This window comes from Eptatretus burgeri, chromosome 3 (assembly GCF_056783735.1).
Source record: "Eptatretus burgeri isolate ZD-2024b chromosome 3, Ebu_testis_v1, whole genome shotgun sequence".
Taxonomy (NCBI): Eukaryota; Metazoa; Chordata; class Myxini; order Myxiniformes; family Myxinidae; genus Eptatretus; species Eptatretus burgeri.
In genome coordinates, this window is record NC_140963.1 from 71701494 (window position 1) to 71725218 (window position 23725).

A 23725-nucleotide genomic window follows, 5' to 3' on the forward strand; every position below is an offset into this window, starting at 1 on the left:
TCTCTGATACTCGTCTGCCATGGCAGATTCTTTCCACACCTTATGCGAAAATAACGCTGAACTTGCATGTCGGGTCTCGTCTCGATGAACCATTCGACACACTGAGCTTTCTCCTGTGGAGTCGCCATTTTCTTTTGCATTAAACCACCAGACCTAAAATATAGAAAACTTTTGAGTTTTTGTATCATATAAAACAAAGGGTATAGTTGAATCATTTGTGGTACTAAATATATTCACAACTAAAGTTGTCCAGATCTTTTTGGAATTCATATACTGAACTATGTGTTCTTCTCACCTGATTCGGTAAAGAAAGTCCTGTCTGGCCTTGCCTCTGCTTTGGTGATGGACTCGGATGGCATCAGTGCCCTTATTCTCAAATTCTACTCTGCTGTTCTTGCTCCCCTTATATCTGCCCTATTCAATGTGTTCTCTTTTGGCTGCCTCCCCTCTCTGAGGGATTCAGTAAACCTCACTCCTTTCCACAAGATGGGTGCAAAAACAGATGCTACCAACTATAAACCAGTGACTGAAAATACAAGCAAAGTCATGGAATCCATCAGTGTTTCTGATGTGGCTTTTACTGTACTCAAACAATCCGATTCCGACCATCAATTTATATTCCGTTCCAGTCACTCAACTCTGGACATGATTCTGCTCCTCTCTCAGTAATGGGTGGAGGCCTTTAATCTCAAACAAGATGTGAGGACTGTCTCCCTGGACGTATCTTGTGATTCGACATACTTTGGCATCCTGCTTTGCTTGCCAAGATCTCTGACTTCTTCCACTCACGCAGTGAAAATGTTGTGTCAATGCAACTCTCCTCCCCTCTCCCAGTGGATGCTGAGAGTTCCTGAAGGTAATGCTTTGGGGTCCAGTCTTGTTCTTCCACAATATTAATGACCCCACCAATGCTCTGGAAACCTTATCTTCCTTTATGCAGATGATTTCACATTGTGTTGTACAGTACCACATCCCACTGTTTGGCAGACAGCAGTTGTGTCTTTCTCTGCTGATGTGGAAATAACGAAGCTCTTGTGTGGTAAATAGAACAGGTCCTTCATTCTTGGAAAATCCCACAGTATCACCCTATCACTTTGGAAGTGATCATCAAATAACTCATCTATCTATTTCCTTGGTCTTCCACTGGAAGAAGTAAAGTCTCTTGAACTTATAGATCTCACCACATGGCAAGGCTGGCCTCAAAAGCCAACCACAGATCGAGCATCCTCTGTCGATCCAAATCTTTCCTAAGAAAATCAGAGCTGCTCACAGTCCACAATTTTCACACAATAAAGAGGATTTTCTCAAGAGTCAGTGAGATCATTGATGAAGGTAAGGAAGAAGATGGGGCCTAAAACACTGCCTTGGGGTAATCCAGCCTTGACAGGGAGAGGGAAAGAAAAAGCTCCGTTGAGAGCCACACTTTGGCTACGAGAGTGGAGGAAGTCAGTAATTCAAGAGTGGAGGTGGCCTTATATTCCATAGGCAGACAGTTTAAAGTGAAATGCGGGATTCCAGACTGGATCAACAGCTCGAGATATGTCCAGAGAGATGGCCCTGAACTCATGTCTGTTATTGAGGGTCTCCATCCATTGTTGAGAGAGGAGAAGCAGCATGTCCAAGGTCGAGTGACCATGTCTGAATCCGAGTTGATGATCTGAGATGAGGCTATTGGAGTAAAGGAATCATTTTATGTCAACTGCGATGACGGATCCCTTGACCTTGCTGATGACTGAAAGTAAGCTCATTGGTCTGTAGTTAAGGGATTCCTTTTTGCACTTTTTATGTAATGCTGTGATGTTGGCTGATTTACAAGCATCTGGGGGAGATAACTTATGGTAAACGACAGGGTGAAAATGGCAGCGTAAGGAAGTGCAAGAACAGCAGGGCAGGTTTATAGGACACTTGAGCCGATACCGTTCGGTCCAGTTGCAGAATCAGAGTTGAGGGTTTCTAGAAACTTTTCCACCTTCTCAGATGCAAAAGATACAGAATCTGCCAATTTGTTTTTGGTGGGCAGCTACAGATTTGCCTGAATGATGGCTATGTTGCCTGGATGTACACTTCGCTGGCACACAGCTGTACTCTGGGAAGTGATGTCACTTCCCCCAAACTCAGTGGCTGTGTTATTCATCTATCTGTCCATGTGTGTGAGGTGTGAGGTGGGTGTCTGTGTCTCCACTCCAAGCCAGAGAACAAGGCGAAAAAAGTCTTTCTATCATCCCCCTTTCCACCATCCCCCCTGCTCGCCACTCCTCATTCCTGCCCTTCACCCCCTTGCTCCCGGAGAGAGCAGGCATGGTCTAGTCGTAAAGAAACACGTTAAAAGTTCCAGGTTCCAGATCTCAATCCCCACCAAAATCAATCAATTCATCCTGTCCCATAAGCTATTTGCAGGTTTGGTCCAAATCCACCCATGACTTTTTGAGACATCCTTCTAACAAAGAGATAGGGATAAAAACATATCTAGTCGAGCCAATGCATCATGCATGCCTCCCAGTCATAGCACAACCCAATAGGACCCTTTCGAAATGATGACATGAACATCATTTTCGCAAACTACAGAATTGAACTCAGAACAATTTCAAAAATGGTGAAGGAACATTTGTTTTCCTGGAGAACTCATAATAGCATCATTTCTAGACTGGTCTCCCATCTTTACTTCATCCAACATCAACTTGTCCTGGGAATTCTTTCAAAGAAACTTGGTATCTATCATGCACAGATTTATCCCATCTCGTCTTCAGTTGTCCTACCTTCCTCATGCCCATAGTATACTGAAGCATGTGGCGAGGCAGTTGTCCTGAAACAACTCGCCTTTGCCTCATGAAAGGCTAATCCACCTGAAGGCAATCTCAGTTCCTTCCACAATGTTCGGAACAAATGTGTGTCTACCCTCAGGAGAGCCAGAAAACAACATCTTTCTTTTCTCAAGTCTGAACTGTCAAACCTGTCTCCCTCCTCCAAATCCTGGTGACCTCTCATCAAGTCTGCTTCTGGTGTATGTTCCTCCTCCATCCCTTCCCTTAGCTCAAATGGCCAAATCGCTGACACTGCAAGTGAAAAGGCTGAATGCCGAAACTCCATGTTTGCTTCTAAATCTTGTCCCAAACCAATCGTTTTCTGTACCCACCTTACCCAGTCACACCCAGCTTTTCCTGGACTCTGTGTCCTTTTCTCCTGACAAGGTAGAGAGCTTGCTGTCAAACCTCAACTCAGATTGTGCAACCCATCCAGACAGCATCAGCCGACGTGTCCGAAAAACCTGCTCTGCTGCTCTTGCTCACTCTCTCTCTCTCTGTTCTATTTGTTATGAATGATGATATGCTAGGTGGTCACATTTGAGCCATAGTGGAATATTTAATCACTAGTCAATAGTTGTGTATTAATCAGCTGTCAGGATTCAAACCTTGCTTTAAAATGTTGCTTTAAATGTTCCATGTTGCCCTAACTGTTTCTTTGGACAGCCTTTATCACTCTTCCTGTTTTCTGCAGCTGCATGTCCTTGGAGGGAACTGTTCCTTCATGGTATGCTGCCACACATTCCTATTCTTAGTCACCACTAGAGTTTCGCCTTTGCTATCAACATGTGTCAGTGAAGGAGGCTTGGAAAGTCATTAGTTTGCAAGATAAACTGTTGGGTTGCATATCTGAGAATTGACCGATTCAACTTCCCCTAGGGCCCCTCGGGAGGGGGGAAGGAAGCCCACTGCCACATTTATTTCTTTCTTTCTTTATCCCTCAGCACACACTTTTAGTCCACACCCAATTCTGCTTTTGTGTGATTATATATACAATGGTTTTGAAGCATAATCTCAGTGTGGTTCGGAGACGCCTGACTGAAGGGTCGTTGAGTAAACATTCCGCATGCGTGTGGTCTTCGGAAATAAAACGTGTAATTCGAGGATCCTCATCTGACTCTGTCATCTTACTCGGCCGGGTGGAGAATCATAACACTATTCACCCTCCTTTTGCTCAAGGTCATCTACAATCTGCTTCGAATTCAGGAACCATTACCGCTAACACATCAAAAGGGGAAAAAACAGATCGCTACAACTATAGACCAATCGGCCTTCTCCCAATCATTAGCAAGATTATGGAATCCATCATCGCTTCTGACATAAAAATCCTTCCTCTTCTCCAATGGCTTGATTTCTGATCATAAATTTGGATTCAGACCAAGTCACTCTACCCTGGATATGCTGCTTCTGCTCTCCCAACAAATGATTGGAGATTCTCAATGTCAGACATGAAATCAGAGCCATCTCCCGAGACATACTGCGTGCTTTCGATACAGTCTGGCACCATGCGCTGCTCACCAAACTCTTCCTATTGTATCGAAGGACATCTCCACTCAGAGCTCACATATTTCCTCTGCTGTCGCAGTCGCAGCCAATGTGTGGCCCTTAATAGAGTTCTCTCATTCCCTCTTCCTGTCCAGGCTGGAGTTCCTCAAGGCAGTGTTCTGGGTCCTGTTCTTTTTCTGGCTTTCATTGATGATCTCTCTGACTCTCTGGATAATCCTCTTTATCTCTGCTGATGACTCCACCCTCTGCTGTACCATCTGTCATCCCTCAGATCAGCAAGCAGCAGCTTCTTCATTCTCTGCAGATCTGGATAAAATCACAAGCTGGTCAAACACATAGAACACATCTTTCAAGCCTGACAAATCTCAAATTCTCACGATGTCTCTCTGAAAAAGAGCATCTGGACACCCCCATCTACTTTCTCAACAATCCTCTTGAAGGAGTCCTTTCATTCAAGCATCTGGGTCTCAATATCTGCCATGATCTTTCCGAGGAAAGCCACATTTCCAAGCTGGCCTCCAAAGCCAGTCACCGACTGGGCATCATCCGTGGTGAAAAGTCCATTCTTGGCACAGCTGAGCTCCTGACCACATACAAAGCTTTTGTCCACAGCTTGATGGAGTACTGTTCTCCCCTCCTGGCTGGTGCTTCCACCTCTCACCTTTCTCAGCTTCATGCTGTGGAAAACGAGGCATTTCGGACACTGTTATCTCCCACGATGAGACTGAGTCTTTGGGTCTATCACTCTCTCACCACAGGCAGGTCAGTGGTCTTTCTGTCTTCGAGCATCTCCTCTCCGGCCTGCCCACCCCCCCCCCTATATTTACACAGGGTGCTCAAGGTCCGCCAGCAATCTGGTTCTGGTAAAACTACCAAAATCAAGATCCACTGCTCACCTTCACTCTTTCCTTTCTCTTTTTCCCCCACCTTTGGAACAATCTCCCACACTCTTTAATCCCACTCTTCCCTCCAGGTCTTCAAAACAGCTGTTTACCACCATCTCTCATCTTCCCACATCGAAAACCACGATATTTTCTATCCCCGCTAATCCGCACCAAACCCACCTCCTTCAAATTCCCTGCTTTCCTTCCTGAAAGTCCCTGTCGTGTAAGGACCTGAAAGTCCCTGTAGTGTCCATCTTGTTTACCCTGTGTACTCTGCCCCATCCCTCTCCCTTCCAGAGATCTCCTTATGTCTCTGCTCCACACTGTTTTTTCCTTCCCTCTCCCACCCTCTTGTGTACTGCTCTGCTTGTTGTACCTCCTGTGTGTTAGCTCACATACAAGCCTCGACAGTGTATTCAAAAATAAAAATAATAATTTTAAACACTTAGGTGACATGAACAGCTGACAAACATCTGAACCTCCTTCAATGAACTGCCGCTAATAAGTCCCAAGCAATGAACAGCTTCCCCCAAAGGCTGGTGAAGTTCCTTGAATGAGAACATACCTGCGCACAATGTCCCGGAGTCGCGTAGTGTTTCTGCAGAAGTAATGCGACCTTCCGTAGACATAATCTGGCAACATGTACAGCCAATCATCAAGTTGTTGAGAATCCTGATCAGATCTTCAGAGGTCCCAGAGCCATGTACGGCTTCTTTGCCCCCTCATAACGTGTTGATAATTGCCCTAACAAAAGCCATTTGTGTTTCTCTGTATGTGAGATTGCGTGCCATGCATTCAAGAACAGAAATATGGCTTTTCAAAAGTGCTTGAGGGCAGGCGAAGTCTCAGGACTCAGGCAAAGCTCCACAAGCCAAATGTAAAATAAATTATATATATATATATATATATATATATATATATATATATATATATATATATATATATATATATATATATATATATATATATATATATATATATATATATATATATATATCTATATATATATATATATATATATATATATATATATATATATATATATATATGTCATATTTTTACTATTTTAACCCTAAAAGGATTACGATTGATAATTGCAAAAATGGTCAAATATATGACGATTTACATGAGATTTTACATCATTCTGTCATCTCGTGATATTTTAACTTCTCACAATATTTTGTTATCGTGATATTTTTATGCCGAATTATAAAAGCTATGCTATCATTTGGGGGGGAGGGAATTTGCCCCCCCCTTTTCCTGACCCCCTGCCTCATCTGCCCTTACAAGGTGCCACCACATTTTCGAGGAGACAAATTTGATCAAGTTGTATTTTTGGTATTTTTGGTAGTATTTAGGTTGATTTTTTGTTGTATTGTTGCATTTAGGTCAATCTTATGTTCCCTTTTGTTGGTCTACCTTGTATGAATGTGCACTTGGCACACTTATCAAGACCAAATTCCATTTGAATGTCGTCAGAGTACCGTTTCACTAATTTGAGGTGTTATGCCAATTTTTGTTCGTTTGGTGCAAAGAGTTTTAAATCATCCGTGTACAGTCGATGTGTCACCTTTCTTGTTCTCTTATTGATGTCAGGGTGTATCTGTCCTTGCTCATTAATGAGGTTGCTCATTGGGTCTAGGGCCAGACAAGATAAGAGGGGTGAAAGGCTGTCTCCTTGGAAGATCCCGTGATGTATCTTCACCCCTGGTATTTTGATCTTTCCTTCTGAGTGCTGTAAAAATTTTTGCTGTAAAAAAAGTGCCTTCTGAGTGCTCCATATCTCCTTTGCTTTCTCATTCAGTTTGATTATTTGGGAATTGATCTTGTACAATTGCATGCATTTCATCATTCATGAATGTGGAACACTTTCAAAAGCTTTTTGGAGTCTATCCATGCTGTGATTAATTTAGTTCTTCTTCGGATTGCAATTTTCAAATATGGCCCTGTTTATCATTAATTGGTCTATTGTTCTATAGCATTCCCTTGCATCCCTTCTGTTCTGCCTCTGACAAGCGATGGTTCTATAGCATGGCCACCTTCTTGTGTTAAGTGATGGTACATCATTTCTGTGACGATTCCCACCAGAAGTCTGTATGTTATTGGTAGACATGTTATTTATTGGTCCATACTTGTGAGATAGTTGGATTTCTTCAGATTTGGGGATGAGGAAGGTGTTAACTTCTGCAAGCCATTCATCCAAGGGCTCCTCCCCTTGCAGTAAGTTTGTTGAATGCTCAAGCATAGTTTGTGGACAGCATCGAGTTGTTTCAGCCAGCAGTTTGGAATTCCATTCGGGCCTGGGCTGGCATTTTTGCTGGTTGTTCTTTTTATTATTTTTTTTTCACAAAATATCACTGGGGGTGTTATTATGGTGTTGTTATGGTGTTTTTTCCTCCAAGTTTTGGATCCAATCTGCCCTTTGTTGTGTTGTTTTGGGTCTTGATAGATTTTTTTTCCAGAAATTTTCAAGTTTATCTTCATCAGGGGGATTTGATACATTTTGCTTTTGTTTCCCTCGTTCACGATATAATCTATTCGGGTTATTTTCAATAATGCGGTTTTGTTTTCTCCCTTTGTTGACATCGTCGTCGTTTTTTTTAACCTTTCTTATGATCATTTCTACTTTGAGTTTGATTTCAGCAACTAGGTCTTTATTTCCAATTTTGTACGTTTTATATTTTTGGGATTTTCCTCAGCTTTTGGCTTCGATTTCCCCTTGCACATTGTTGTATTTGTCCTGTTTCCTTTCTCAGTTACTCTCTTTGTGTTTCTAGTCTCTGTTTCCATGATGCTGCCTGGTCTCTGGTATGGGCTGGTTTGCTCTTCTTGCGATGTTGTTTTCCTATTACTTTTTATTGTATGAGCAGTGTCACTGCACAGCTCACTGTGTTGAGTTCCTTTAATGGGGATGATTTTGTTACCAATCTCTTCAGTGCTTTGTTGGTTGTTCTAACTTGTATTTTGTCCATTTATTCTTTTCTATTCAGTATAGTTGTGGTATTTCGCTGATTTGTGTCAATCTCTTCTCCACTATTTTGTTTGCCAACTCTTCTTCCAGTCTTCTCTGTTCCTCATTATCTTCATCATCCTCTTCTCCTCCACCACCACTGTTTCCCTCCGTCCTCATCCACCATTCTCGTTTTTATTCCCTCAATCTGTGTACATGCTTTCACTCAATCCATGCTTGGCAACTGATCACATCCCAGATCTGTCGCAATCCATATCATCATCACTCTCATCCTCTTCCATACCAGCCTACTTTCTCATCAACTTTCAGTTTGAATTCTGCTGTGAAACTTCTACATTTTCTCTTATTTGTACTGATAGCAGACATTGTACAGCAGGGACTTGTAATGGTATGGACGATTTTGTGGAATTATATAAAATTCAACAGCCTGCAGGGTATTTATACATTTCTAATGGATGAGCAGCGTGGTTTCCAGTCGCATTCTAACAGAAACCACACTGTTTTTTTTAACACATCTCTCCAGTAAACTTTAATTATTTCAACACCATTTTCTCAAGATATTAATTTAAATGTCAAATGGTTATTTACTGCAGTTATACTTGAAAAGAGCTGTTCGTTATCCCATTACAACAAAGCCATATTGGCTGCTGGAAATATGGAAATCGTGTATCTCCTGGTTATGTGGAAAGGAAAGCTGGGGTGTGTTCAGTTACCAAGCAGCTAGCTAGTGCTTGCCAAGCCAGCCATTCCTCATCAACGGTTTTGAGTGGAGTGCTTGTTTGAGTGCTTGAGCCACTTGGTGAGCACTCTGTAAGAAACTTGGGAACTGAACACACCCTTGGCATGCATATACCTGTGTGCAGGTTATACGTGCCTGAAATTTTCCTAGAGTACTTTTTTCTCCAGGTGTAGAGTATAGCAGGAGCAGGTTATTTGTATGATAATACAGTAGCTTTGAACATTCATTATTTGAAGGCCTTCCCAACAATTAAATCACAGTTCAAAACTTTGCTATTCCATAAAGGCTTTTCAATCCTTAAATCTGAGGCGTTTTCAAAACAAGTCAATACTCACTCCCTCTAGGAGTGAGAGGATTTGATTTTAGAATTTGCATTGTTTCGCACAAGCGATACCCCATCCCAATGGCAGGGAGGGGTCAGTGGTTAAAGGATTGCATTATTCCACATGTACAAGCGAAATTGCAAGTCGTCTGCCCACACTCACAATTTATTTAATACCCATGACTGGACTCAAGGTACCCAAAGCACAAATGCAAAAATTGGAACACTGTACCACTCAACACAAGGGCAGACAGTCACAGCAGTAAGGGCAAAGCCAAATAAAGAGATAAATTTGTTCCTGTTGATGGAATTGTTGAATTTGTTCTGAGATGTTTTCATGATTGTTGCCAAATATTACATTCCGCAGTTCCAACTTGTTTCAGGGTGTGTGCTTGAGTTACGCTGTGTGACACTCATGTATGCAGATTTTGGATGTGTCATGTGTAAGTGAGCTATATAGCATGAAACAGTAAACTGGAACATGTCTATCTATCCGCTGTTTTAATTAAAGCAGTAAACATTGTCGAATCCTCGGAAGCCACAATCTTGCTTGAAACAATTGCACAACTCACCGAAAAAATTCCCAAATCCAACTAATACATCAAGCATTTTCATTGATATCTCATTTGATATATTGAATGCATAATCTGCCTTTATATTATAGTACACATCTGGTTTTAAAATAATGACAGTGCAGAGCTATGGAAAGAACATTATAAGTACTACTGTAATTATCTTGATATTTTTGTAAGAGTGTCATGTTGCTAAATAGTATTTACAGTGTTTATACCATAGTGGGATCCTTACTTGGTGACCTTTGGTATGCCAAAGTCAAAATTTTGAGTCATTCCATAACGATCAAGCTCCAATGATTTTCTGAACACGACATAGTTATCTGGATCCTGAAAGAAGGAAAAATGTCAAGTTTGTATTCACTTTAATGTCATCATGTATTGCAGTTATATAAATATGCTCCTTTATATATAAATAAATAAAAAACAGAAATTCAATTGTTACAAAGAAAGAAATATGAATCAAAAAAGGGAAATAGATTGGAGAGGAGTGGGGGCATGGGAAAAGAGGAGAAATAAGAAAGGTGTAAGGGATAAAGTGAAAGGGTACGTATGTGTCATGTGGAAGAACATGGAAAAGCATGGTTGGGAAGAAAAGTTTGACCATTTTACATTTGAAATAAGTATATGGCTGATCAATTTGTCATTTCCTCCTTGCAAACCACTTCTTGCCCTTATTCCTCTCCACCATCCCATGTAGTGTGTATGTATACATACACACACACACACACACACACACACACACACACACACACACACACACACACACACACACACACACACACACAAACACACACACACACACACACACGAAGTGTATATACATCCTGTGAAATTCAGACATAATTAGAATATTAAGCTCATATTTCCTGAATAACATTGAGCAAAAGACAACATTTTTAAAAGGAGGAATATGAAATAGAATGGTGTAAAGTCAAACAAGTTATAAATGAGAAGAAACATTGAAGACTTGCATTTAAAACTTGAATTCTTCCCCAAGGAAACAAAACATGCTTACCCCTATATTTTTTTAATAACATGAGTGTTTAATTGCCCATTGTTGTCATTAAATCATAATATATAAGCATTCATAACTGCTAATTAAAATATCAGTGTAGACATTTATCAGTGTGTGCCTGAGGTCATCAGCTTTTCAGTTATGTTCTGCATTTTACAGGAAGTATACATAAGGTGAAGTGACTGAATGAGTGTGTGAGTATAAATGTGGGTTAATATGTGATTTTTGGATGGTACTTGAGGAAAAAGAAGTGTATGCAACAGGTATATGCATGTGGCAAGGAATCGCCATGTGAGGGAGAGTGGCTATGTTGCTGAGATCATGTGCATGCCAAATTTGAATGAAGAGTGTGTAAAGAAAGAAGCGATTTCCAGACCCTGATTTCTGCAGTGATTGTTGATTTGTCTTGAAGTGGAAGAAGGCTCTTCTGAACTGCAAAGATTCTGCATTTCACTGCATGTGAAAAAAGAGCAAAGAGGTCACAAAATAGACCCAAACGCTTTAATTGTTGAAATTATCTATGTAACGTGTTAAATTTATATTTGGAATCATTACAAATATTTAAGAAGAAAATCCATAATTTTATAATTAGTTTCATCTTTTGTTGATCAACACAAAACGATAGTTTTATAAGAGATAAGCTCCCCTAATTGGGAGTGTGCGAGCTTGCCATGTGCAGTCACTGTCTCATTCTAACTTTGTCTCTCTGTCGGATGAGGATTTCAAGCTGGCAGTGCCTTCTTCATATAAAATTGAGGATTTTAAGCATCCATTAGTATATTTTGAAAAGAATCCTGAAAATATTTTTTATGGCAATTGTGTGCTGATACCCTTCCCAAATTCTCTCATTGAAGTTTGTTGTACAATGAACACTAATTGTACGAGTCCTGAAATGCAGATGTATAAAAAAATTAACGTTTCGAATCATCAATGGAAAATCATTCTCCAAATTCTCCAACAAAGGTCATGCATTATTTTTTTCCTTCAGGTCTTCCTAAAGTAATCTTCTTTCCAGTCTTCATAAAATCACAATATGCAATTCCAATAGGTCATGTGTCGATTTGGCAAAAACAACCATCATTTTTAGCTCACCTGCACTTTAGTCAGGTGAGCTTATGTGATTGAGCAGTGTCTGAAGGTGAGTCAGTCAGTCAGTCAGTCCATAAACATTTCAGTCATTATCGTTTGAACCAAACACACGATTTTGATTAAACTTGGTCACATGCTTCATTTATGATGCCTACCGAAGGTGTATTGACCATCAAAATCTGCACTCGTGATAGGGGTCCACAGGGTTTTTTTTACCCCCCCCCAACCCAAAAAACAGGTGTTTGCTCTCTTATCCAAAACTACAGATATGATTTCGATGAAATTTGACCACAACATTCATCATGCGTGATGTACCAAAGTATATCGACTGCATCAAAATCTGCACTCATTAAGGTGGTCTACAGGGTTTTTTTGACCCCTCAAAAATATGTATTTGCTCTCTTCTCAGAAACTACACACACAATTTTGATGAAACTTGACCACAACCTTCATCACCCATGATGTACCAAAGTGTATCGACCACATCAAAATCTGCGCTCATTAAAGAGTTCAGAGTTCCTTGGGGTGGGGGGTTTTGACCCCCCCCCCCCCAAAAAATAGGTGTTTGCTCTCTTCTCCGAAACTGCACACACAGTTTTGATGAAACTTTACCACAACCTTCATCACCTGTGATGTCCCAAAGAGTATCTACCGCATCAAAATCTGTGCTCATTAAAGGAGTCTACATGGGATTTTTGACCCCCCAAGTTAGGTATTTACTCTCTTCTCTGAAAGTGCACACACAATTCCGATGAAACTTGACCACAACCTTCATCACCCATGATGTACCAAAGTTTGTTCACGGCATCAAAAAAATAAATTAGGGTCTAAGGCGGTGATCTTCACTATTGTTTTATAGGGGGGCCGTTTTGCCAAAAAGACATCAGTGCGAGAGCCGCCACATGGCCTGCAGGACTGTTTTACCGTTATAAAATAACTCGGCAAGCCAAAAGAGAGTATGAGAAGGACATGGCTAAGAATATTAGGCATAATAGCAAAACGTTCTTTAAGTATATCAAGGGAAAAGAACAGGTTAGTACCAGTGTGGAACCATTTGGGAATAGCACTGGGAAAGTGGTTAGTGGGGAAAGTGAGATGGCAGACTTATTAAACAGGTATTTTGCTTTAACTTTTACACAAGAACAGTCAGGAGAATTGCCAATAGCTGAGATTGTCTATGAAGCAGGTGAGGTAGGGCTTTTACAGAAGATCGAGCTTGGAGTGGAGGAAGTAAAGGAACAGCCAGGAAATCTAAGAGTAGATAAAGTTCTGGGGCCAGATAATATGCACCTGAGAGTATTGAGGGAGGTGGCTGAGCAGGAAAGTATGATGTTAACGGATATTTTGAATAGCTCACTGGAGCCAGGACCAGAGGATTGGAGAGTAACAAATGTAACACCATTATTTAAGAAAATATCCAGAGAAGAATTGGGGAACAATAGACCTGCTAGTTTGACTTCATTTGTGGAGAAGGTGTTGGTGACATATATTGTGACAGGTGTTGGAGATCTGAGAATTTTTTTAATTGCTTCTTCACCCTTGAGTATAAATAAATAAAATGACCGTTTTTACAGCCATTTTTCCCTGCTGTGCAGGGGTTTGGCTTTTTCTTGAGGCAATGTTTTTTTTTTTATGGCCGGATGCCCTTCCTGACGCCAACCCTGGTCGCCTCTTACGACACACAGGGATATGGTACACCTATTCTAACCGGGGCATACACCGGGACCAGTACACTGGCACTCATTTCGCCGACCTCGGAAGGATGACAGGCTGAGTCAACCCCCTGGTGTTAATTCAGCAGCCAACGGGGCTTGAACTCAGGACACTGGGATCCCAAGCCACCACCCTAACCACTAAGCCAACACCAGGCTTTTCTTCACCCTTGAGTGATAGGGCTAAAAACGATACATAACATGATATCACAAAAAGTTACAGATGGATTCTGAGGAAACCTGGTGGACAAGTTGAGTGTTTGATCAGGACGAATTGATTAGATTTTGGTGAGGATCCTGATCCTAGAATTTTCAGTGACTCGTCACCATTCACAGATTGGGATAAAAACAATACATATCATGATATTTCAAAAAGTTGTAGACAGATTATGACAAAACTTTATGGATGAGTGGGTTAGGTGACAAGAACAAGCTGATAAGATTTTGGTTAAGGTTCAGATGCAGATATCAGCCTATTAGTGGGAGACAAAAAGTAAACTGTTCAGCCTGACGGAAGGATGCACTCCACCAAGCACCTTTCTAGTTACCTCCACCACCAAGATGGGCAGAGCTTATGCTTTCACCCCTGTTAATCTGTATGTTTGTCTGCGAACAAGATATCTCAAAAATTGTGGATGGATTGAGACAAAATTTGGTGGACAAGTTGGCTGTGTGATCAGAACAAATTGATCAGATGTAGGTGAAGATCCAGTCCGGATATGGCAACTACAAATCTTTAAAGTGATTCTTCACCCTTGAGAGATCGTGCCAAAAGCGATTATATAGCACGATATCTCAAAAAGTTGTGGATGGATCTGGACGAAATTTAGTGGACGGGTTCGGTGTGCAATAAGGATGAGGGTGTTACATTTTGGTGAAAATCCGTATTCGAGAATTTTTTGATCAATTATATTCACCATTGAGTGACAGGGCTAAAACTAACAAACAACATGATAACTCAAAACTTTATGAACAGATTCGGACAAAACTTTGTGGATGGGTCGGGTTTGTCATTAGGGAGAATTGATTCGATTTTAGTGAAGATCCTAATCTGGATCCAAGAATTTTTTGACTGATTCTTCACCATTGAGTGATAGGACTGAAACTGATGCACAGCACGATATCTCAAAAAGTTATGCACGGATTTGAACAAAACTGGGTGGACAGGTTGGATGTTTCAGAATGACGAATCGATTTGATTTGGTGAAGATCCGAATCTGCCGAATACGAATTTTTTTTAAATTTTCTAAGTGATTCTTCACCAGTGAGAGCGGAGCCAAAATCGATAGAGTGGCCTGCAAAAGTATTCACCCCTACCAATAATGCCACATTTAGATGAATTCCAAATTATGTAGAAACAATTTTTCCAAATGAACATTTTTATTCATAACTAAAGAGATCACACTAAACACTGTTATCATTGAAGGAGGTTACATGTCAGGAATACCTGCAAAAAACATGTACAAATCAAAATTCAATGGTTGCAAAAGTAGTCAGTCCCTTCGGTCAGTACTTGGTGGAAGCACCTTTTGCAGCAATGACCGAGTCCTTTTGGGTAGGTCTCTCATCAGCTTTGCATAGTGAGAAGGTGAAATATTTTCCCATTCTTCACGAGAAAATTGCTTTAGTTCTGCCCAGTTTGATGAGGACCTGCAATACACTGCAATCTTCAAGTCTCACCATAAATGTTTGGTTCAAGCAGGACTTTGCCTGGGCCACCCAAGAGCATTTATTTTCATCTTATTCAGCCACTCCAGTGTGGCTAAAGCTTTGTGCTTTGGATCATTATCCTGCTGAAATGTGAACCTCCAACGCAGTTTCAGATTCATGACTGACTCAAGCAGGTTTTCATCAAGGATTCTCCAGTACTTTGCACGGTCCATTGTCCCTTCTATCCTGACAAGCTTGCCGGTCCCTACTGATGAAAAGTAGCCACATAACATGATGCTGCCACCACCATGCTTGACAGTAGGGATGATGTTACCTGGGTGATGGGCAGTGTTAGGCTTGCTTGCACCAGACATAACACTTTGAATTCAGACCAAAAAGTTCAATTTTGGTGTTGTCTGACCAAAAAACTTTTCTCCACATGCCTGCGCTCTCATTAAAATGCTTTTTCGCAAACTCCTTTTGAACTTTTAGATGCATCTTTTTCAGTAATGGCTTATTTCTTACCACCTGTCCAAAGAGGGTAGCTTTGAAAAGGGAATATTGTTGATTGATGAACACTGACCACCATCTCGAACATACAGCCTTGCAAGTCTTTCAAAGTCATTGTTAGATTCACAGTGACATTCCAAATACATTTCGTACTTACACAGCTACTGAGTTTGGATGGGTGACCTGATCTAGGTAGAGTCAGGGTGGTATGATACGTCTTCCACTTCTTCATGATGGATTTCACCATACTCAAAGGGATAATGAGTGACTTTAAAATCTTCTTATAACCCTCTCCTGAATGGTGCTTCTCCACCACCTTGTCTGACTTCTTTGGAAAGCTCGTTGGTCTTCATGTTTGCTTGGTTGACCAAGTGAGAGGAGAGGAGATTGGGACCATACTCCATGCAGAGCGTTGGTGCTGCCTGAGCTATTGGGCACAATCCTGGACGGGTCGCCACTCCGACACAGTATACCAGCATGCTGGCACTCATTTTGCCGACCTCGGAAGGATGACAGACAGAGTTAACCCCACCTGGCATTAATTCAACAGCTGAGCAGGATTTGAACTCAGGACCCTAGGATCCAAATCCCATCACCCTAACCATTAAGCCAACACCAGGCATACCAAGTGAGTTGTACCTTAAAACTCTTTAGATAAACGGGGGAGCTTAATTTTAAGTGAAACCACTGATTACATACAGGTGAAACCTATTACACTTATTTTGCAATCTTTCAAATAAATAATTTGCTCCTGAAGTTCATCAAGCAAAGGGTTTGAATACTTCCACAATTGAGAATCATCTGATTTTCTCTATTCATCTATATTATTCACATTTTATCTGCATTTTTTAGCTTTTTCACTTTGGAGTATTTTGTGAAGACTCTTTATAATATGTTTGATTTGAAAACATCATGAAATACGCTGAGGTGGCATCAAAATGTAAAAACTTTGGAAGGGGGTGAATAGTTTTGCAGGCCACTGTAGCATGTTATTTCAAAACATTGTGGACGAGTTATGACAAAATGAGGTGGATGAGTTGGTGAAGTGACAAGAACAAGCTGATTTAATTTTGGTTAAGGTCTGGATTTTGATCCAGCCTATCGGTGGGATACAAAATGTAAACTGTTCAGCCTGATGGAGGTATGCACTCTCCAGAGTGCCATCCTTGTCCTTTTATGTTAATGTGTCCCTCAAACCTCTCATCCTCATCCTCTTTTATTTTTTATTTATTTGTTTCATTCCAGTTTTCCCTTATTAGTCATCTTCTTCTTCTTGCTTGCTTTGTTTGAATTTGTATCCAGAATGTCCATCTCTTGTGTTATCCTCCTCCTCTCCTTCATCTCTTCCCTCACGTATTCTTCTTCCAAGTGTCCCTCTACCCTGCTGTTAGTGTGTCTCCCCCCATGCCCCTCACCCTCTCCCACCCCTTTCCACTGTGTTATTTGTGCTCTGTTCGTTATCTCATCCATTTTGTGTTGTCGCTGTTCCATGAGGCTCGACTTTGTTTACTAATATAAAATAGAATTAAAAAAAAAAAAAACATTGAATGTGCTCTTTCACCTTTTTGTCCTGGAGTGTAGACGGGCTCCTTCACTTGTGTGAATATGTGTCCTTGTGTAACTAATAGTTGGGGGTAGACGTACACCTTTTTTTTTTCTATTTCTGCAGTCACTTTGAGAAAGACCTTTCTCTCACGTAACTGATTTTCCAAAAAAAGTATCTCTGAAGAAATCTAAATATTGGAGAAGAAAAACTGTCACAATCAAAATAGACTTTAATGTACAATCAAAATAGTTACATTTCAAACATTTCATCAGTTCCTCGAAATTACTTTTAATATTTCACGTTCAGTCACACATAACTCGCTTCCAAGTCGTTGGCAAAGTAATGATGACTTTTCCGTTAAACTTTTCAAAAATTAACTTATTCATGTTGAAATGCATGTCTTACTTGGATGGAAATAATCTTCTGATATTTGTTTGCTTCATTCAAAATAAACACCTCTTCCTTTATGAAATCTCCATTAGCGGTCTCCAATATAAGCTGCAGCAACAAAGAGATATATTTTCACAGCACAGCCATTTCATTCCAATATTAAAACAGTGCACAACTCTTCCACCCACAGACAAACTTTTGGGCAAAATTTTCACAATAAAAGACAGTCCTGTTTTGACATCAGGGGAATGGAGGTGGTGGCGGTGGCGCATTGGGAAGGGAGATTATTTGGAGGAAGAGTGGAAGAATTCCCCATAGGCCAGTACTCAAAAAATGTTTTTTAATGTTCCAGGAATTGTTTTTACTTTTTTTTAACAAAACCAATTGATATGAAGTGCATGCAGTTATATGGTATTGTTTTTTTTCTGATCAGGTCAGTGACCTTTCAGCCTAAATTTTCATGACACATGATACCAGCCACAGTTAAGTTAATGCTTCTGAGGCAAAACTGTTTATATTTTTATTTTTCCCTGTGACAGGTAACCTCATGTGCAAATCAATGAACATGAAATTTTTTGTTATTGCAACTGTGTTAAGGAATTGTGTTCTATTCTATCTGACACCAAGTCAAAATAGTTGGGTGAAATAGACTCTCAGCAGACAATCGTGTGTGACTGGTCACCTTGGATTCAAGATAATTTATTATCTATATTAAAAATTATAGAAGTTTGACATCCACGAGCAATTAAATACCAAAAAGAAAACAATTTAAATTGACACTGGCAGGGATCAGGGAACAGGGTGCATATCTCCAGCTGTGTACATTGTATCAAACTCATATTGCATTATCATTGAACATTTGGAAAGCATTTGGCACATATGGTTGTCTAAAATGACAGCACAGGGTGCTGTATGTGGAACACAAAGGCAGATGCTTAAACAATTTAATACTAAAACAGTTATATGGAGTTTGTGTGTGATGGGTCTTGCATGATCTTGTGAACTTTCAGTGGAACATGTTTTTCATACAAAGTACCATTTGAGGGGAGGGGGATGGAGGAGTTGTCTGAAATGCTCATTATTCAAAAGACTGCAATCTTCTTGAGTCTTTCTCATTTCTTTAAATTTTCTTTTGCCAAGTTACCAAAAGTACAAATCAAACTGAAAATAAGAATACTTTGGATCACAGATTGATACAAAAAAAAGAGAAGAACCAATATACCATGATCAACATGAAACTCATTCAATTTCCTAGGAAAGTACTGCCAACACTTCAGAATTCTTTTCATATTTAATTTGTGATCAATCACTCTAGCGTAATACTTATATTCAAAAACTTGTTGACACTATGTTCATGTATAATCAAGGGATCATGGCTTCCTGCTGAGTGGTGAAAATCAAAGATAATTTCGTCTTAATGGCATTATAAACCACATGATGATGGTCCCATCAGTCTAAAAACTTCCAAGCTTCACTCATATATTCACATGTATCATTCAATAGGAATCCACTAATTACTGTATAATCTGCTTATCTGATAACACCATAATTAGGACTCAACTGCCAAAGTCACCTGTGAACAAAGAAAACAGAAAAGCAGAAACCAAAAAAACATGGTGGCGTATCTCGACTCAAAAAGCTAATACTTGATACCATATTATTGTACTTCACCTCTGTGATCTATCAGCAAGAAAACTGTGAACCAACATTGTAAGCTTCGGTGTGACATCTGATTTGATCAAGTTGTCAATCAATACATGTGGTAATTATTATCAGATCAGGCCAGCTCAGATCTGTGACTTGCTACAGGTACAATGTAAACCTGTCTTTACCATTTTCATAGTCTGGTTGTCGGCGACTAAACCGACTCCCCCCCCCCCCCAGGTTTCCTGGTGTATGGATATGGACGCTCAGCAGGATTGTATGGATTGTATGGAGGAGGATGTATGGATATGGACACCCAGCAGGATTAAAAACAAAACCTGTCAAAGGACGGAGGAGCTCCTCGTGAGGCAATGGCCATCCATATCTGGTGCCCAACTGTGTCTGCAGATATCCTCCAGCTTTTGGGTTAGCCATTTATAGGAGGTCGGTGGCAGGATTTGCACTCCGGCCACCGTAAAGCATTTTATTCCGCAACATGCACAAAAAAACCATAAATAAAACTAGAGATAATCGAACACAATACCCCGCACAGTGTTCAAGCATATACAAGAGGGACTTGCCATTCACAGTGATTACGTTCTTAAAAATCCCCGTGAACTGCAAATCTGCAAACTTAGGGGGTACTCGGGAAAATATGGTTACGGACCTCAACTTTAAAATTTGTGCAAACTGTACTCTCAATGTTTCCACATGTTTTTGTGCTTTTATTTTCATGAATAAAAGAGTTATTAAGAAGATAAAATAAAGTTTATTTTCTTGAGTAAAGATCATGAAACTTACCTTTGATAATAATGATAAACTTGATCCAATAATGTGATAGCAATGTTGATTGCGACGATAAAGAAGAGTTGATAGAGATGATGGTGATGATGTTTGAGAGTTTGAGGGGGTTATTGTGTTGACAGCCGATGTTAATTCGGTGAATAAATGTGGAAAAAATAGTTCACCAACATGCGATTATTTAAGCACATTGACCGCAGTCCACAAACCTTTCCTCAATAACTTCATCGAGACAGAGCAAATCCACAAAGGGGAAACCCATGAATGGCAAGGCCCTCCTGCAGTTCAATTATAATTAAATAGAAATTCTAAAGATCTTTTTTTTTAATCCCGAAGTTAGCGCCACTGAAGCAGTCTTACACACCAACCACCCTTATACACTGTAATAAGACGATGTTGAGTCACAATTTTGGAGATGGAGGCTTTATTGATCACCATATAATGAAGCGTCATTCAGCAATGCAACGTAACTATTATGGCGGCCTCTTCTTCACTCTGATACACGTCACACCCTCTAATGTTATATACATATATATATATATATATATATATATATATATATATATATATATATTGTATACCTTGTCAACGTTCGTATGAGAGCTAACACACAATGCACAGCAAGGGGGGCATGAGACAAGAGGGGTGGGAGTGGGAAAGACAAAACAGTGGGGAAGAGAGACATTAGGAGATCTTTGGAAGAGAGGGATGGGGCGGGAAGCATGTGGTACCAGATAGATATTACAGAGGCTTTCAGGAAGGAAAGCAGGCAATTTGAAGGAGGTGGGTTTGGGGTGGATTAACGGGGGTAGAAAAGATTGAGTATTTGGATGGGGGACAATAAGAGGTGGTGGTGAACAGCTGTTTTGAAGGCCTGGAGGAAAGATTGGCATTGAACAGATTGAGGGAGTTTATGCCAAAGGTGGGGAAAAAGAGGAATGAAAGAGTGAAGGTGAGTAGTGATTCATGATTTTGGTAGTTTTACCAGAAGGGGGTTGCTGGCAGACCTTGAGCACCTTGCGGAAATATGGTGGTGACAAATCGCAGACAGAGCAGGGAGGGGGGGGCGAGACCGGAGAGAAGACGGTAGAAGACAGAAAGACCACCGACGTGCCTGCGGTGAGAGAGTGAGAGGCCCAAAGACTCATCCTCATCGCGGGAGATGTCAATGATCCAAAATGCCTTGGTTTCCACAGCGTGAAGCTGAGAAAGGTTAGAGGCAGGAGCAACAGCCCAAAGCGGAGAGCAGTACTCTATCAGGCTGCGGACGAAAGCTTTTGATGTGGTCAGCTCAGGAGGGCTGAGAAAGGACTTTGCATGGCATTCAGTCTTTTCACGTGAGGTGTCAGCGATGCGGCCATTTGAGGTAAGAGAGGGGATAGAGGGGGAACATACACCAGAAACAGATTTAACTAGATGCCACCAGAATTTGGAGGAGGGTAAGAGGTTTGAGAGTTCAGACTTGAGATTTGAAAGATGTTGTTTTCTGGCTCTCCTGAGGGGAGACACACACTTGTTCCAAACATTATGGAAGGAACTGAGTTTACCCTCAGTTGGATTTGCTTTCCATGAGGCAAAGGCAAGTTGTTTCTGGATGACTGCCTCGTCACAACCTTCAGTGTACCATAGGTGAGCGGAAGGGTAGGACAGCTAAAGACGAGAGAGGATAAATCTGTGCAGGAGAGAGAGCAAGTTTCTTTCAAAGAATTCCCAGGACAAGTTTATCTTGGAGAAAGTAGAGATGGGAGACCAGTCTAGAAGTTTGAGGGCAGCTTGAAGACCCTGCCTGTCAGCCTTAGTGAAATTCCAGAGTCGACGGCGCTGAGGTAGTTCTCTAATAACAGCCAGAGAGATGTCTACTTTGACAAGCATGTGGTCAGATTAAATAATTGGAGCAATGGAAGAACAACATATTTTCAATGAAATTGGTCAAAATCAGATACAAAATAGATGGAGTACCATTGGCTAAGATCTGGGTCAGGAAGTTGACCGATTGAGTCAGTCCCAATGAGTCGCAGAAGTCTTTTGCTGAAATGCCATGGCAGGTGAGGGAGGTACCCACACCCAAGGAACTGGCATGATGGCAATTGAAGTCACTACATATGAGGAAGAGATTGTTGGGATGAGAGGATAGAAGTTGGTCCATGATTACAGACAGCGTGGTGTAAATGGAGTCATCACTGTGTGGTGGATGGTACAGCACATATATAAACATGAGGTTGGAGTGGAGGGAAGCCGAAGGCAGAGGTATTCCTGGCGGTGTGGGGGAGTGAGGGTAGTGTATGGAGAGTGAGGAATACAATATCCCCGCCACGAGGACGAGGCTCAGGTCTGTAATACTGAAGGAGGGAGTAACCAGGGAGAGATGCTTGGGGGTTCGAGATGTCTTGAAGGAGGAAAGTTTCTGTTAAGCAGATTATGTCTGGTTTGTCAGTGGCAACCTGTATGCAAAGATGTCAGGTTTGAGTAAAGGCCCTGTTGGAGGTCCGCACTCTTAAGGATGAGGGAGGGGAGGGGAGGGGGGGGGAAGGTGAGGAGAGTTGTTGAAAGTGTGTGGGGGATTGCAGAAGAGCTCGGGGAGAGGGCCGGATAAGGAGAAAAGGCTCGGTGGTGCCGGTTTGAGGTACAATGGGGAGCAATAAGAGAGGGGGTAGATGGCAGTGGAGGATTGGAGGAGGTGGAGTGATAAGATGGAGGAGAAATGGCAGGGGAAGGCCGCAGCTTTGTGGAGGTGGGGGGGGGGGGGAACTTTGAGAAGGGGGATTGAGGGTGGGGGTGATTGGAGGGAGAAGGGTGAGTGGGGAGAGTTGGGGGAGAAAGTTGAGCGGGGAGTTTTTGAGAAAGGTGAGAGGAGACCTGGAGGGGAAAACTGTGAAGGTTGCTTTGAGAGGGAGGGGTGACATGGGTGAATTGGCACTGAAGTTGGGAAAAAAAAAGGACGATTGATGGAACACGAACATGCATTGCAAACTGGGTTTTTCTTTTTTTAGTTTAGAGATGCGACTTAGGACTTTACGTGAGGGATACAATAAAGGAGAATTAAGAGAATGGAGAGAAGAAATGTTGTAGCAGTTGGACTTTTTAGACATGAGATGAAGTAAAGGACGAATAGAGAGCAGTCTGTTGAAATAGAAAAAAGTAGTGAATTATGATACAGTAACGAGAACCACACGTATGAAATAGGAAGTTGAAGCATTATATGAGACCGTTTTTCTTCTGGGTTCACGAGCGCCAGCCAGAGTGACCACTATATTCGTTTTGTCTGTGTGTCTGTCTGTCTGTCTGTGTGTCTGTCTGTCCAGAGCATAACTCCGTGGACTTTGATCCGATCTTGATGAAACTTGGTTATGTGTTCGATATCAATGTCTCGTTGTGTTTTCCTGGATGAGGGTGTGCTACGCCCAAAAAATAGCCATTTTTAGGGGGTAGTCGGATTAAAAATCTATCTTCTCCTCGGGAATTGACTGAATGGAATGGATTCTTCGGTATTTGAATAGGAAAATGAATTGTCTAAAACTTGTCGTCCGATTTTTCATTGTCATCCCAAGGTCAAGGTCACAAGGTCAAAAA

General features: G+C 41.1%; 1 protein-coding gene across 4 annotated transcripts in view; it reads right to left on the reverse strand.

The window, feature by feature from the left end:
* LOC147030159 (complement C3-like) overlaps window positions 1-23725 on the reverse strand; it is a 741443-nt gene that overhangs the window by 570568 nt on the left and 147150 nt on the right. For all 4 annotated transcript variants that reach the window (XM_085873916.1, XM_085873917.1, XM_085873918.1 and 1 more), the window contains 4 exons: window positions 17726-17818; window positions 17336-17507; window positions 11190-11266; window positions 10031-10125 (listed from right to left, as the gene is read on the reverse strand). In XM_085873916.1, coding sequence (XP_085730042.1) covers window positions 10031-10125; window positions 11190-11266; window positions 17336-17507; window positions 17726-17818 — 437 coding nt within the window. The remainder of the gene's footprint in view (window positions 1-10030; window positions 10126-11189; window positions 11267-17335; window positions 17508-17725; window positions 17819-23725) is intronic.